This window comes from Camellia sinensis, unplaced genomic scaffold (assembly GCF_055761805.1).
Source record: "Camellia sinensis isolate YWXY unplaced genomic scaffold, ASM5576180v1 Unanchor1, whole genome shotgun sequence".
In the NCBI taxonomy this organism is placed as follows: domain Eukaryota; kingdom Viridiplantae; phylum Streptophyta; class Magnoliopsida; order Ericales; family Theaceae; genus Camellia; species Camellia sinensis.
In genome coordinates, this window is record NW_028128987.1 from 14,229,785 (window position 1) to 14,247,434 (window position 17,650).

The following is a 17,650-nucleotide window of genomic DNA, read 5'->3' on the forward strand; positions in this document are numbered from 1 at the left end:
TGACACATACTCACCGGTTACTATAATAACATCCATTAGAATGCTAATTGCCATTGCATCTCTATACAATCTAGAAATTCATCAAATGGATGTTAAAACCGCTTTCTTAAATGGTGAGTTAAATGAAGAAATTTACATGGAACAACCAGAAGAGTTTTCTGTTCCAGGAAAAGAAAAGAAAGTGTGTAAATTGGTTAAATCATTATATGGTTTAAAACAAGGGCCAAAGCAATGGCATAAGAAATTTGACAAGGCAATGATGTCAAATGGATTTAAAATTAATGAGTGTGACAAATGTGTTTATATTAAAAATACAGATAAAGGTTATGTCATTGTATGTCTTTATGTAGATGATATGCTCATCATAGGTAGTAATAATGATATGATTAAAACTACCAAGAAAATGTTGAATAAACATTTTGACATGAAGGACATGGGCATTGCTGATGTAATTCTTGGTATGAAAATTACCAAAACATCAGAAGGATATGCTTTGTCACAATCTCATTACATTGAGAAAATACTTGACAAATTCAGTAAAGATGATGATCATCTTGCTAGAACACCTGTAGATGTTAATTTGTATCTTTCTAAGAATGTACAAGAAAGTATTTCTCAATTAGAGTATGCCCAAATTATTGGAAGCTTAATGTACTTGATGAACTGCACTCGCCGTACTCGCCCAGATATAGCTTATGCAGTAAGTAAATTAAGTAGATATACGAGTAATCCGGGAGTAGAACACTGGAAAGCAATTATAAGGGTTCTAAGATATCTCCGATTTACTCGTAACATTGGGCTGAATTATACTAGATATCCAGCAGTACTTGAAGGATACTGTGATGCAAATTGGATATCGGATACAAGAGACTCAAAGTCCACCAGTGGGTATGTCTTTACTCTTGGTGGGGCGGCTGTATCTTGGAAATCTTCCAAACTGACGTGCATTGCTAGGTCTACTATGGAATCAGAATTCATAGCTTTAGACAAAGCAGGGGAAGAGGCAGAATGGCTTCTCCACTTCCTTGAAGATATTCCAATATGGCCAAAATCGGTGCCTGCTATATGCATACATTGCGATAGTCAATCAGCTATAGGTAGAGTACAGAGTCATATGTATAACGGTAAGTCACGACATATTCGTCGTCGACATAACACCGTGAGACAACTACTCTCTAATGGAATTATTTCCATAGAATATGTTAAGTCTAAAGATAACATAGCGGATCCACTAACCAAAGGGTTAGCAAGAGAGTTAGTTGAGAATTCATCGAGGGGAATGGGACTTAAGCCTATTAAATAAAAGTTACCACAACGGCAACCCAACCCAGTTGACTGGAGATCCCAAGATCTAGGTTCAAAGGGACAACCGAGTTGTGAATGACTCAGAAGGATCACTGGGGAGTTTATCTCCTACCCATTTCTTTGATGAAATAGTGATGTTTGCAGCGGTTTAGGTTAAGTAATACTTTTAATGATTCTTATATCTAGGTAAACCTAGTGGAGTATGGCAGGATACTTTTTATAAAAATCACCTATGTGAGTGTGAACTGGGCCGGTTCTTTAAGATTTGTGAAGGGCTACAAGTCTTTAGAGCACTTATGAAAGACCAGGTTGTTCAGGGCCAAAATGAACACAATAGTGAGAACTAAACTGTGTCTGGAGATATACGTGTGAGTTCTATTGTCTTGGTTTACACAAACGGCTGAACAGTTCAAGACATCATGTTCACTGGTTAGCTAGTAAATCCGATAGTGTCTCACAAGGGAAGGTTCAAAGCCAAAAGCTACCTATCCTTTGCAGAATATTTCTGATTTCTGTACTCTCTGTTTTAGATCATGTTGTTGCATTTTCTCTCCGTCAAATTCCATTCATGTGGGGGATTGTTGGAAAAATGGTTTAATATAGGCATATTTTTTAGCTCAATTTGAGTGTGCCCCAAACGTCTTTTGGGGTGGGTCCGAAGAGGTGTGGGTCCGAAGAGGTGAAGTGTTCCTTGCCGCGTGGCAAGTCACGCGGTGAAGACGGAACGTCAAAACCATTTTTGAGTGAATGGGAAGTTGACGTCGTTTTCGAATCTAACATTAATTTTTTAGATAAAATTCTTTTGAATTTTTTTTTAATAAAAAATTATTGTGGGAATTTAATTTAAATCTAAATTCAAAATTTTGGGTTCCTTAGTGGTTTCCTAAAATTTGTCAAATAGATTAATATTTATATTCCAAATAGGTTTTAATAAATCTATTCCACTATTTGCTTTATTTGATTAAACTATTCATATAGTTTAAATAAGAATATTCCAACAGTTTGAATATTTGTTAGTTTGAATATTTGTTTGCAAGGGATACATTTTTCAATTAGTTTGAAAATCTGTTTGAATAAATATGTTCAAAATAGTGCAACGGATACTTTTACAAAAAAGGTTTGAAAATATTGTTCCAAGCAAACGGTCAGATCCTATTTCAAACTGTACCTGTTCGGATTCTTAAAGCACCTGTTGATCGTGTTTCATACCTGTTCGGGCTGTATAAATGTTGCCTATATATAGAGCCATATTCCAGCAGTCTAAACATCCAGAAAAATTCAGTCTGATGATTGTCCTTTTGCTGTCCTAAATTCTGCATTGGTGCATTATTCTTCATTTTAGTATTAGAATAAAATTCAGAGAGTTAGAACACAGGTTTTGTTCGCCGAACAAATTGTTTGGAGTACTACTACAATTTGTGAAGATCATTATATCCTGAGAGATAGACGCCACTCAACCGTAAGTACCGTAGCGGGGCGAATCTGTCTTAAGGACAGAGTGTCACACACTCGACTTGGTCTTTTAATTTTTGTTTGGTTCAACAAAATAATTTCTGCAAGTTTTATTTTATTTTGTTTGAATTATTTCAAACTATTTTATTTTACACAGAAGATTATTTCAACACTCAGTGACCGGTGAAATGTGAAGGAAGCGTGAATATGCCCGACTTGATCTCCCTTGGATCAACAACATCATCAAAACTAAGCCCATGAATTGATTGACATTCTTAATTTGAGTTTGACTTAATGTTTTACATGCACTCTACAAAAATGAAAATTCTAATAGCAGTTAGAAATTACTACGTGTAATTACACAGTTTTTTTTTAAGATTCGTAAATGAAGTACATGGACGATTGTACTAATGGAATGAGAATATATAAAAATAAAAAAGGTTCCTATAAAAGTGCATTGAAGTACAGTTGGCAAACAAAAATGAATTATTAAACTACCATTCTTGGCTCGGAGATTAGTATTCATATCTCCAACATAAATTTGTGTACTTTCAATAAGGTTGGTTTGGTGGATTTTCTAGAATCTACATCCCATTCCTTTTATGAAACTTTATTGATAAGGTCTCTCTCTCTCTCTCTCTCTCTCAAGTTTTGAATAGAGATGATTTTTTATTTATTTTTATTTATTTATAATCAAACAACTCACTTTGATGAATTGAAAAAATTTCGATTTGTCACCAATCCATCGATTTTCAAAAGTTGATGGGTGGGTTGAATCTTTTGACATAGTTAAACCGATGATTTGAACGAGTTAGGCAGGTCAGAAACACAAAATGAAAAGAAAAAAAAAAAAAAAAAAAAAGGCAAATTATATTAAACCTTCTCAAACTATTGATAATTTACACTTTATCCCCTAATATTTTAAACCTAACAATTACCCCTCTCAAACTATTTGAATTTGAACACATCTGTTAGATATTTAGATGAAAAATTATCAAGTGTTGTGCATATGATGATTATATTAAATTTTATGACCAAATTATCCTATTTTATCTTTGTAAAAATTTAATATAATCATCATGTGCACAACATTTGACAATGAAAAATCCAAATATCTAACAAATGACTAACATAAGGACTTAATGCTCAAATTCAAATAGTTTGAGGGGGATAATTGTTGAGTTTAAAACATTAGGGAGTAAAGTGTAAATGGTTGATAATCTGAGGGGGTTTAATATAATTTATCCCAAAAAAAAAAATGTCAATGACCATACAATCTCAATTTTTTTTTTTTGTAATTTTATAATTTTAAACAAAAAAAATATTTATTTATTCAAAATTCAATACAAAATTTACAAATTAATCTAATGCATGATGTTATTCAAATTCATATTTCATAAATTAATATACAAAAAATCAAATTAAAAAAAATGTGATATAAACGAAGGTAGATATCATCTGATTAATGGTATTAGGGTTAAGAAAAAAAGAAATTTATGTATGAGTTGACAAATTTTAACCAGCAAGCTAATTAATTTGCCAATTTTTATTACCCAGCACAATCCACTTACGTACTCAAACTGCACGAAGTGGTTTAGATTGATACAAATTAATAATTTTTTTTTATTTTTTATGTTTTGGTGACTAAGTATCAATTACACCTAAGAAACACCAACAAAAAATGGAACTCAAGACATTTAAATTTAGGATGAATTTATTTGATTTTGAATTAGACAACTTCAGATTTGATTTAATTTAATTTGTTTTGGGTTCATTAGTTGAGTAAACGGCCCAATTCATATATACACATGTACATATGTTGTTGTGCCTCTAGTACGAGTGCCTAGGATGCGCAAGGAAGATAAACCTGTTTGGGGGCTCACTAAATCTGGGGAATATATAGTTAAATCCGGTTATGGAATTGGATTTCGAAAAGGAAAATGTTGGAGGTCCCAAATTTTCTACAAATAAATGACCAAATGTCTCACATGGGTGTGAGGCCCACAAAATTGAGGACCCCACACTCATGTGAGACATTTGGTCATTCGTTTGGTAGAAAATTTGGTGTCCCTAGCATTACCCTTTGCAAAAACAAAAAGTTGCTCTCAAATGGTCAATGTTTTTATGGAAATGCCTACACAATATTCTCCCATTGAGGAATGTTTTGAAAGTTGGTAAAATCCTTATGGATGCAATCTGTCCAACAAGTTTTTTTCTCAATTAAAGGGTGTGGAGGAGCAGCCCGCTCCGCCTGGATTTCATGAGTGGCAACCCTATTTATTCCTTTCACGGTTTGGATTGATCAATGGAGGCGACAAGTGAAGGATGAGGAAGAGATTCTTAGACAGCTTACTTTGGACAATTTGGAAACAACGAAATAGTGCGGTCTATCATTAGGACAATGGTTAACTCAGCATATGATCTGACTCGTCGTGTAAATGATTTTCCAACTTAATAGATTTCTCGTGCTTGGTTATTTCTCAAAAGTATTAGTCATGGAGAGCAACTTCTTTTCTTTTTTTTTTTTTATGACCAGGTGTCCCGGCCATCTTATGTGTACTTCAACTAATCTTGGGATCCATAAAAAACAGTCTCTCCATGTGGAGAGCAACTTTTTGTCACAAATTTTATCACAACCGAGAGCTTTATGCATTCTTTTAGCTAGAGAAAAAGGACTTAATTATAAAAGTCAAAAATAAAAAATAAAAAAGATTACACCATTGAAGAGAACATTAAAAAAAAAAAAATCTAAATATAAATGAGAAATGTTACTATATACACATCATAAGAAAATTAAAATTTTTTATAGTGTTGGTTATGAATCGTTATGAAGTATAATTATAAAGCATACACTATAAGAAAAATCTTAATTATCACTTTTTATAAGTATGTTAAGAATATTATAACTTTGTTATGTCCAAATTTAAGAGCCTCTCTACTAAAAACAATGATTGGTAGCTCAAATTTCCATGGCTTGAATGATTCGAAACGACGTCATTTTGGGGATAAAACGACGTCGTTTTGATACATTTGAGTCATTCAGGTCATACAAATTCAATCTAGTAAGCATTTTTCAAAAAGAATAGTTCTCCAAACCGTAGAACTTGATGAAGCCAGTGGGATAGTTTAATTAAAAATTTTAAAAAAATAAAATAAAAAATTCCTCCAACTTTGTTTACAATGCCATTTTGAAAAGAAGAAATAAGAAAGCCAATCATTGATATAATCTGAATTGCTAATACTTTCGAAATAATTTTTTAAACAACCCTACAAAATGGGTCGATACTGCCCCACAATTTCAGGGTTAAAAATCCATTTTCTTCCAGTCACAGAGAGTTTATCCTATGCAGCTAATTTCGGACGTATCAATTTATCACACAATCTTGGTTTTTTAATTAGACAAAAACCATGTAACCCCCCCCCCCCCAAAAAAAAAAAAAAAACTAGGTAATTATGAGTATTGGATTCCTGATGCTATTTGTAAAATTTGATATTGAATATCCTATACAGAGCGAATATCATATTGTTCTTGTTTCCATTGGCAAATTACAGTGACCAATTGTAATTTTTCCAGACCTCATGGAATATTTGTTTTTATTTCTTTTTTGTCTAATATAGTTTAATGAATTACAAATTAGAGTGAAAAATATAAATATAGCCCACATTACTCCTTAGGATAATATCCTTCTATAGTAATCCTTTGGTTACCTGGTGGCCAGTTATCAATTTTGAAAGGCTAAAATGCACTCAAAACAAACCTATCTTTCATATTGGTCAAGACTCTAGTTTATGTTCCCTTTCTCTATGTATGGTATTACGTCTTGCTGCTTCATTCAATTTGATTAGCTAATAAGTTCCCGATTCGACTTTGATCATTATGGACGAGTGTCAAGATCAAGTCCTTGACAAGCAGACCTAAATTTAACAGCTGGAATAGTAACAATAAAAATGAACCAAAATACCTTATTGCTATGGGAGCATGTACAGTTACCCAATTCTTATAGTACTGTTTGGATAGTTGATAAGTAACCTTAATATTGGGAATATGTAGTGAAAAGAATATCATTGAGAATGATACTACCCGAGGGAGCTTATTAGCTAACTGGTGATGATAAGTAACCAGTTAGGGGCACCCAATATAAAATCTTGTTTCCGTCCCTGCCCATGATGATCCTTCAGTGCCCCTAACTAGTGCCTGGTTCTCAACTTTCAAAGGTTAGTTCAAAACAAACCTAATGTATACCCTAAATATTGGGGATATGTTATGAAAATGACCTAGACAATAATACTCCCTAAGGAAAAACCAGTGGCCCTTGGTCCACACACAATTACCACAAGCCCCTCCCGCATTTAAAGTTTTTACCATCATCCGGTAAAAAATAAAATAAAATAAAAAACTTCGACTTCCAACTATACTAAAACAATCAGTAGCAATAGATCCAATGCATTCTACACTACTCCAGTGAAAAAAAATGTTGTCCAAGTTACAAATCATTCACTTGCAACAACGGCAATAATTTACACAAGGCAAACTAATTTCAGATTCTCTACTAATATTCAGATAAGGTCCATTTCATTGATTTCTAAGATTGGAAGGCATGTGCATTATCTCTGCAATATGTACAGAGGTTTCAGATTCTCTATAGTCAGACAACAATATGATGATATTACAATACAAAACTCCTAATCATTATCAAGTTCACATCATTCAATAATTTGGCAACAAGAAGAAAACAAATAAAATGATTGCATTCACTAAGAGACATAAACTTAAAAACTATAGGCAAGAGGCAACCATAGTGGTGATCAGCAAATAAAAAAGTGGCAGCCACAATGAGCTACAAGAGGACCTATTCAACTTTGAGAGGACCCGTATTCGCTGGCTTCTGGAATACTCTTACTACTGGCATTCCATCACCATCCTCACCCCCGACCCTCCATGACCGGTCTTTTTTCCTCTGAGGCTTCCTGTGCTGTTTATGAGATGCATTTTCACGCTTTTTCTTAGCAGGGACCTTCCCAGAACCTAATCCATTAGCCATGTCAAATGAATTCAAATCATTCAATACATGCTCTAAATTGGGCGTGCTTTCTTCATCTTCACTGCTTGGAGGGTTTTCAGTATCAGATGAATCTGATTCATGCATCTCAGATGAGCTTGGTGCATCTGCAACCTCCAGGCCAGCTTCATCATTTGACATTCCTGGGGGCATTTCAAAGTGAGGCAGCTTCCCATCAATGTAATCCTTCAAAATTTGGCGGGCAGCTTTAGTTTCGTCTGGCAGTCCACTTGATGCAACATAGCCTCGAGAGGCACAATATGCTCTCAAAAGTTCTGATGCCAAAGGGGGTCGAGATTGTGACTCATATGATTTGGGTTTTGGTAGAGTGATTCTATAGACATCCTCAATTACGTGCCTAGGAACTCGATTTGCCACAACCTGCACAGCCTCCCTGTGCTCAGTCATTCGATCAATCGGTAAAACGCCAGAAGCAATCATCTGATATCTTGAGCTTGTAAAGGATGGAAAGACCAATCCAGGGCAGTCACATAGTGTTAGTTCATCAGATATTATGAGTGTCTGAAAATGCTTTGTCTTTCCTGGAGTTGATGTAACACCTGTCCGCTTCTCACCAACCAAAGCATTGATTGTTGAGCTTTTCCCAACATTTGGGTACCCCACGAAACCCACCATCACACTTTTAGATGCTGTGTTTCCTGCAACATTTTCACAATGGGCACGGCTGGAATGTGTTTTCCTCCTTGTCATGGCTATCTCCTCTGCTTCGGACTGTAAACGGGCCAAAAGCTCCTCCCTGCCATATATTTTTGTATCAGCATCATCTGATTCTTGCAAGCTATTCTGGATGTCCACTGGAAATCTAAGTTGTTTTCCTTCAAGAGCAGCAGAAACGGCCTTGGCTGACCAGAATACAAAAAGAATCCCATGAAGGCGAAAATATTTTGCCCATTCGACTCTGCAATAGTGTGAAGAAATGCTTTCAAAATACCGAAAAACATAGTTTAAGGTAAGTAGCAGCAGAGACATTTATGATTGAGATACTAACCTGACAGAAAACGGTAAAAGATCTGCCTTGTTAATAAGAAGCAATGTCTTTTTGTGCTCATCAACTTCTCGTGCATATTCCTGCAGCAAAATCAATTTATGAAAAAGGCTTTTTGATTACTTATCATCATATAAGCAAGAAGCAAAATTTCATTTCATTGCACTGGCTTTTAATTCCCCAAAAGGCAAAAAGTAGCAAATTTTATCCCATGAGTCTCTTATGTCTACCAATTTGCCTTCAAAACACTCTTGAGTTCCTTTCTAGCAAATCACCCACATAAATGCACAAACTACACAGCACCAAAGAACCCGGCCTTTAAAACTAGAACCGAAACCCCTAAAGTCAATACAAAAAAATAAACATGAATCACCCATTTCATCTCCGCCATACAAAATACCCTCTATCTACCAAAGGTCCAAAAGCCACCAAATAAATGCAAAAATAAAATATCACTACTTTCCTCTTCCCCTTACACATGTAATTAACAATTTGGTTTCCTTTGAATCATGTCATTAGTATTTTCTTATGAGTCAAAGTCCAAACAGATACTTTAACCTTTAGTGTCACATTTGCTTTCCAAAACAACTCATAAGGGGCAAAGATTGGAACATCCAGATTATCAATGGTTTCACAAGAAAAAACACTAGAGGAATGAACAGACCACACGAATTTATCACCAATTTGATTAACCAAGAAACACACTCAAGAATGGATATTAAAGAAGCAAGTGCAATAGCCTCACGATCATTAAGATTTCAGAAGAAATGAAAATTCCAATGAATTGGAGAAGAATGAGATAATACCATAGAAGCAATTGAGGCATCATGGGACCGATATAAATGATAAAAAAGTGCACGCCACAACTACATAATCGTACATCAAACAATAGCATTAACATTTTAAAGTTTCAAAGGTTTGAACTAATTTATTGTCACATGAGATTTTCTACAATGTTATCATAGTCATATCCTCCAATTCTCTAATAAGAGATTTGCAATAATCATTTCCTGATTATATCATGTTATTTTACCTCGCCATTAAGCAACTAAAAGAAAGTTCCTTACCTCGAGATCAGGGCAACGGTAGAAAAGTGGGTCCCTTGCATCAACCACCATCACAAGCTGGAGAGATAGCAAGGTTCAGCATTTACATAACATCAACCACATAAAGTAAAATAAAATACTAACCTTTAATTTATTGTAACTGAGAAAAGAAAAAGAAAAGGAAAAAGAGAAGAAAAATGAAAGAATGTAGGCGAGCAAAACAAACTTATGTATTATCTTTTTGGGTAAGCAAAACACGAAGCACGACTTCAACGTTGACATATGGCAACAAACATGATCAGGCGAAAGAGGTATAAATGGCTAATTAAAACTGTAAATATCTTTCAAGTATATGATTCCAGGTCAACAAAATCTGGCATCATATGTTATTTTCTACAGGAATCGGATTTTCATAAGATAAGTTACATTGCCAGTGGAGAAAAATACTTAAATGGGTTATTGCAACAAGTAAAAGACGATGCTTTGGAGAGAGCAAAAAGCAAAATGGAGGATTGAAAATGCAAGAGTACTTGAAATCCATGCCACAGATAAATAACAGCCTGAAGAAATTTATCACATGCCATCAAACACCACCAAGGATCATCACTTGCATTAAAATGATATTAGTTAGAGGACCTTGTAAAATAACAGTTTTGGGAATATTTGTCAAACCACATGGGAAATAGTATATTTTTTTTTTTGTTCTTGGTGGGACGATGGTTCTTCTATTACTATAATTATGGTAGTATGTTGATGGTAGTGATGGATTTACTATTACAATTTACAACTAGTTGTTAAACTAGTGCGAAGTATAGGATATAATGATCAAACATATTAAAATAGTACCAATACTATCAACGTGTTTCAAAAGTAAATTGAGTTAAAGAGTATATAATAAATAATCAAAAAGAGCTCCGTACTATTCTAGCATCTTAAAAAAAATGACATTATATTCTACTATCATCTATGATCAAATAATTTACTTATTAACAATAAAAAAATATGATTAATTAAGCTTGCTTAGGAGATTTTTTTTTTTTAGTTACAAGACAGTTGTATTAGACAATGTGACGAGGGGACACAACCATGATACAATCATAAAAAGAAAAAGAAAAGAAAGAGAGAAATGAAATAACAAAAGAAAAAAATGAGATCTCAAATACAGACTCCAAGACATCTGCACCAAAACCAAGTAAAAATATCAACCAATAAGATTAATCAAATAAAATTGCATAGTTGTCAAATCGAAAATCGTTTCAAGAATCTAATCAAATTGTTTAGAAAAATATATATTCTCTTGTCATTTAAAAAATGGGCCTTGAAATTCTAAATACAGTAGAATAAGAAGAAATAGTAAGTGGAAATCCTTTATATACTCTTAGGAATGACTAACTAGTTGCCTCTGCAATTCAGGGTAGTTACTTTATAGTTATCTAGCGGGGGAGACTAAGAAGTTGAACCAACCAGACTTCTCAACCAATGGATATCTAAAAATGCATGGGTAATATCTTGGTTGCTTTTTTTTATTAACCTACTATTCGGTCACAATTTTTGTTACTTGATATAACCCATGAGATTTGTACTGTAACATTTCATTTATATTCTCAGTGAGATAACGATGCCCACACCAATGAGTTACAGAACAAATTAAAACAAATTGAGATTCAATGTACAGTTTTAGAAAAGTTGAAATTCGCTGAAATTTGAAAAAGCGGACAATACAGTGATATACAAACAAAATGAAATCTGTTTTAGGTTCCCTTCCACTATAAGTTTTTCGTAAAAAGTTTAGCAATACTTCACATCTAAGTTTTGCTCATCCATCCACAGATGGCTGCGATTTAGTCAGATAACAAACTGTGCATCCAGATTGCACTTTTCCTCTAAGGGTTAGTAGTCAATATTAGTTCTATCGTTTTTTATTTCATCTCTTCAACTGCCACAGATAGGAGACATGCAGCTCCATGAAAGAACACTCTAAGCAGAAATATTACAATTTTGTAAAGACATTGACAATACCAGATCACTACGTTCAACAACCCGCCAAAGTTGTCTCCATATATCTAGGTTCTTCTCAAATGGGGTAAGAACAAGCCTCTGATTCTCCTCAAGTCTGCAAAAATAATGAAACTATATGAATATAATGTATAAGCATATTCAAAAAAAAAAAAACGAGAGCAATACAGGAAATTAGATTAAGAACAAAAATCTTATGCATGAAAATAAAAAGCAACTGATTTGAAAAGCCATGTTGTTACTGTATAATGGTAGGGAATAAAAACACACAAGTTCTTGTTTAACGTGTGGAGTCAAGACTCACAATTGGAGAGGGCACTCACTCCACGAGAACCCTGATTACATGCTTAAATTTTGTGTAATAGGAAACTGGGTAACACTCTACGTTACACTGACTTGGGTGTGGGTATCGGGTGTGGGTGCATATCTAGGGGTTAGACACTTCAAAATAAAAAATTGAGTATACATGGATATGGACCCAAATTTGGATATAGATACAGGGATACGTTAAATAGTTATTTTTTAAATATATTTATTACATGAAGATGAGTTAAAAAAAAGTTAAGAAATAATAGATTCTGTTAAAAAAAATAAATAAATAAAAATTATATTAGGCATAAAATAAATTATATTATTTATGATATATATATAAATGATAAATTATATTATATATATGATAAATAATATTAAAAAGAAGAGAGAGAAAGAGAGAGAGAGACGCGAAGTCGATCAGTGAGAGAAGAAAATAGAAAGTCGATTGAAATCGAGAGAAGAGAGACGAAGTCGATCAATGAGAGAAGAAAACAAAAAGTCGATTGAAACCAAGAGAAGAGAGAGACGAAGACAATCGAGAGTGAGAGAAGAGAGAGACGGAGAGATTGATCGACAGTGAGAGCAGGAGAAGAAGACAAATCGAGAGAAGAAGATCGAAACCCTAATTGTAGGATCGAAGCCCTAATCTCCATTTTCGTAGCCCTAATGGCAGGTGTGCCATCTTTCTTCTTACTTTCGTATGCTGTGTCCACTTCTTCCATGCCGTATCCCAGCCGGATTCCATACCCATACCCGTGTCTTCGCCAAAACTGACAAGTCCGTGTAATGTAGGTAATACTGCACAATCCTTCAATTCTTCCATTGGAATCAATTCTTCCATTTTTAATTCTTCCGTTGTAACTAAAAATTACAATTCTGCCTAGATATTAACACAGGCCCAACAAGAAATTTAGAGGGACATTAGTTCTATGATTTTAGCATTTCTTTAGTGGGTAGCACCAATTGATCTAGTTAAATAGCCTGGAATTTCTTAACACAAAAACTATTCAACCTATGTAATGTTGTCCTATCAAATGATGAATTGTTTAATGACAATGTTGTCCCAGATGATGAAAGGTTAACAGATGATGGATTGAAGCAATAAAAAAACCTCCTAAAGCGCATCTTGAATGTCAACATGTTTCAATTTATTGGCATCCTTTTAAAAAGAGTAATTCATTTTGTTCTTCTATTTTGCTGGTCTTCCCAGTTTCCAAACACTACTTGTCTTGATGAATTAAAGTTGTGTATGTGTTTTCAACTTCAAAATGAAACACGTGACAGGTAGAAATAGTAGATATTTCTTTGCTGCAAATAAAAAATATAGACTAATTCCATTTTTTACATATACAAATATATCATTAGTTATTCCAGAAAAATTGAAATCCTTGCTTATGTGCCTAAATGAGACAGTGCATAATTCCAAGTCATAAACCTCACATTGCAAGGCTGCGACGCCAAACTAAAAAAGCTTGTCTTTCATTGGTATCAAGCTCTTCCACGGACATTTTCGTATTCCATGGTGGCCTGGAGAAAAGAAGAAAAGTCATGATCAGCACACACCACAAAAGCTTGGCAAATATACTTTAGACATAAGAAAATATATACCTGCGTGGAACACGAAGACTGCTAGCATGCAATGCCTCCTCTCTCTTTTGTTGAAGTCTCTTTTCCTTAGGTGTCAAGTCACTGATGCTAGAGCTAGAGTCCCTGCTCCCATACAATCAAGGCATAGACATTAAACAATAATCCACAAACCCCTAAACCACCCATCCACACACACAGAGTACAAATTTCGATAAGGCTATAAAAGAGAAGGAGAAGAAGAATACACATAAGAAATCATGAGGTCCATGACAGACTCAAAAACCATTATGTTTGGATTGAGTGATTTGGAGGGAAATGAAAATAAATGGAGAGATATGTATTTCTCTTACTTGTTTGGATAACTTAAGTGAAGAGAAATAGAGAGAAACTCACTTATCTTATAACCCTCACTTTTAATTTTTCCAAAGTGGAGAGATTGGGAGAGAAAAGAAATCAAAAGATTCTTATATTTTCATAATATCAATTTTGTCCCTGTAGAAACAAAAGAAATAAAATGATTGACAAAATATAAAAAGATTATTTTTGTAATACAACATAAAATAGTTTCTTTTCTTTTCTCTTATAAAATCTAACCAAATAAAAAGTAGAGAAATCATGATATTTTCTTTTCTTTTCTTTTCTCTCATAACTTAAGTAATCATTTCTTTTCTTTCCTCTCCTAGGTTCCCAAACATAGTGAATCCATAAGGAGGAAAAGAAGAAGGATTGTAAGGAACACAAAGCTCTGAAACAAGGTTTGCAAAAATATTAAGGTGTCTCAATTTACAATAATACACTAACAAATATAATATAATGAGGATTGAAAATGAGAAATAGGAGACTGACTAAATAGCAAGAAACAAAATAAAGATACCAGTTATTATGCTACAATTTCAAGCCATCAAATTAAATTACAAACGCACATGACAGGCAATCTCATTTCCCTCAATATCACCCAATAACACTAGACTCAGCAACTCTACTCTCAAAATGAACAGTGCATAATACGATTAAAAAAAAGGAAAAAGAAATTAACAATATGATATGAACTTGAACGTACGGATCGACAAGGAGGTTGGGGATAGGGTTGTCGACGGAGAAGAGACGAGCAGCCTCGTCGGCCTGCTCGATGACGGCGTCGATGTCGTTGACGTCGGTGATGGATTCAAGAACCTTGTTTTGCTGGTGCCTGTAGAAACGACCTTTCTCTTTCGACTGTTGGACCATCTGGTTGTGCTGCTTCACTAGTGCCCTTCCTAGGCCCGTTTTCTCATTCTTTCCCATCTCTTTCTTTCTTTCTTTCTTTCTTTCTTCTACAAACCCTAATAATGCTCTCTCTCTCTCTCTCTCTCTCTCTCTTCTGTGCTTCCTGAAGAGCTTCGATGGGGTTGATATGGTAGGGTTATATTATGGAACGGTGCAAAGAGGAGGTAGGGAAATGGAAAATGACTTGGACCGCCGCGAGGGGCACCCACGACCCCCTCTCTGATTGGCCAGTTAAGGTGTTTTTTTTTTTTCCCCTTCTCCAACTCTCATCAGCCACCAGGGGTGCTAGGAGTGCCGATTGGAAAGGGTTTCAATCACTCCCGTAGGGAAATAAAATTGGGACTGTGATGTGAATAATAATGATAGAGATCACTAATTTTAGAGTTTTAAAAAGACTATTAATGACATGATACTTAATAAAGAAAGAAAAAAAATACAACAGTAAGGTCAAAATATCAAATCATTCATAGTGGGGCCTACTGCCACATCATTAGTGGGAGTACTAATTAGTGTTCCCATTCATTTTACGTGATGCGAATCGTTGAGTTCACCCAGCCCAGTTTGACGAGTTCTTCTGCTTTACTAGGGCTTTCAATCGATTAGATTTAATCCAAATTCGAATCCAACCTGGTCTAAAAATCTGAATCTATTTACCAAAAATAAAATAAAATAAAATAAATTGACCTCATAATCCGAAATAGGGCTAGGCATAGAGTCATCTGACCCTCATAACCCGCTCTACCTGATCCGACCGCACACACGTATGGACGGTTTTGCAAATATAGGCCCTGTTTGGTAGAGCTGTGGGAAAATGCTTATAGCTTATGCCTCAACAGCTTATAGCTTATAACTTTCAGCTTAAGCTGATTTCCGGCTTATTCTTAAAGCATCTCTTGCCCCACTCAAAGAATAAGCTGATTTCTGACTTCCAAAAAGTTATAAGTTATAAGCTATAAGCTAAACTAAACACATCAAAATAGCTTAAATTAAACTGAAAGCTGAAATAAGCTGTAATTAAGCTCTGCCAAACAGGCACATAATAAGGTAGGGTGCGGTTTAGAATATAAGAAGTTTTTGGGTTGTGAGTTTGAACTGCACCCGCCCACACTTAGAATATATAATTTTTTTTTATATAAAAAATCTAGACCGCTCATCTATGATTTATCCTAAATATTTTTGTTTTGACCAAACAAACCAAACCCTAATCCTAATATAATTTGCGCAACTCTTTTTTTCTCTTTTGTTCTTGCATTTCCCATCTCTCTTGTTGTTCCATCTCTCTCTGTCTCTGTGTGGCGACCAAAACCAGCGAAGTGAGCGACCGATCAACCTTCACAAGATCCACTCTCTCTCTCTCTTCGGCAATTCTCAAGTAACTCTCTCTGTCTCTCTCCCCCCTTTCTCCCTCTCCATGATCTCTGGTTTTTTTTTTAGGCAATCAAATCTGTCTCTCTTTGTGCGTAGCCTCTCTTCTCATCTCACTCTCTCTCGTTCTTCCATCTCTCTCTCTCTTTGTGGCGACCAGAAAAAGCGACCGATCAACCTTTGCAAGATCGACTCTCTCTCTCTGGCAACTCTCAAGTTAGCGTCTCTCTGTCTTTGTCTCTCTTCTAATCTTTGATGTTGTTTTTTAGGCTAATAGATCTGTCTCTCTCTCTCCACGATCTCTGAATTTTTATTTTTTTATTTTTTTATACTATCAAATCTATAGCAAGTTAGCAACAGATCTTGAGTTTAATTGTTTATTTATTTTTTAAACTAGCTATTTTATTTCTTCATATAGTTGAATCTGTTTAGATTTTGTTTAATTGAATTTGAAATTGAATCTGTTTAGATTTTTTTTAATTTTTTTTCCCTGGAGTTTTCTATTATTGAATTTTATTTAGAATGTGATGTGCTGGGTGAAATTGGTCGTAGAATTTTTTTTTTTTTGGTTATGCAATCAGTTCTATAGCAACAGATCTTGAGTTTATTTATTTATTTATTTTTTAAACTAGCTATTTTATTTCTTTATATAGTTGAATCTGTTATTGAATCTGTTTAGATTCTGCTATTGAATTTTAATTAAATTTTAGAAATGGAAATTGAATCTTTTATTGAATATGAATTGAATCTGAAATTGAATTTGTTTAGATTTTTTATTTTTTTTTGGGAGTTTTCTATTATTGAATTTTATTTAGAGGGTGATACGGTGGGTGAAATCAAATCTATTAATTACTTACTCTGTTATTGAATTTGAATTTTTTTTTTTTTTTGAATTTGAATTGAATCTGAATTAATTACTCTGTTACTTACTCTGGATAAATTTGAATTTGAATTTTTTTTAATCTGAATTTAATTTGTAGTACAGTTTGAACAGAGGATACTATTGAATCTCCCGCAGTGAATTTTTTTACCTCTGGAATCCTCTATTCTCAAATGAATCCTCCCTTAACCGAACCTGAACCCAAACCTGAACCTGAACCTGAACCTAAGCCTCTTAGACCCCCAAAGAGAAAAAGAAAGGGTGGATGGGGGAGAGCACCATCCACAGTTTGGGATCATTTTGATAAGATTATAGGGACCGATGGAAAGCATAGAGTCGTATGCAAACATTGCAA

The 17,650-nt window shown here is 34.3% G+C and overlaps 1 protein-coding gene across 1 annotated transcript; it reads right to left on the minus strand.

The window, feature by feature from the left end:
* Positions 1–7,313: 7,313 nt before the first annotated feature.
* On the minus strand, positions 7,314–15,405 carry LOC114280572 (GTPase LSG1-2). Its single transcript, XM_028222955.2, has 7 exons — positions 14,845–15,405; positions 13,806–13,907; positions 13,638–13,724; positions 11,889–11,982; positions 9,891–9,947; positions 8,827–8,906; positions 7,314–8,736 (listed from the first exon to the last, which is right to left on the minus strand). The coding sequence occupies exons 1-7, from the start codon at positions 15,066–15,068 to the stop codon at positions 7,608–7,610; spliced, it is 1,773 nt and encodes a 590-aa protein (XP_028078756.2). The 5' UTR covers positions 15,069–15,405; the 3' UTR covers positions 7,314–7,607.
* Positions 15,406–17,650: the final 2,245 nt, after the last annotated feature.

What these genes read in the sequence shown, in the direction of transcription:
- LOC114280572 (XM_028222955.2), bottom strand. Translation starts at nt 15,068, where the DNA reads ATGGGAAAGAATGAGAAAACGGGCCTAGGAAGGGCACTAGTGAAGCAG. An exon ending in CCCAACCTCCTTGTCGATCC is followed by an intron (nt 13,908 to 14,844) that starts GTACGTTCAAGT and finishes GTATGGGAGCAG; the next exon opens with GGACTCTAGCTCTAGCATCA. An exon ending in CTTTTACCGTTTTCTGTCAG is followed by an intron (nt 8,737 to 8,826) that starts GTTAGTATCTCA and finishes ACACTATTGCAG; the next exon opens with AGTCGAATGGGCAAAATATT.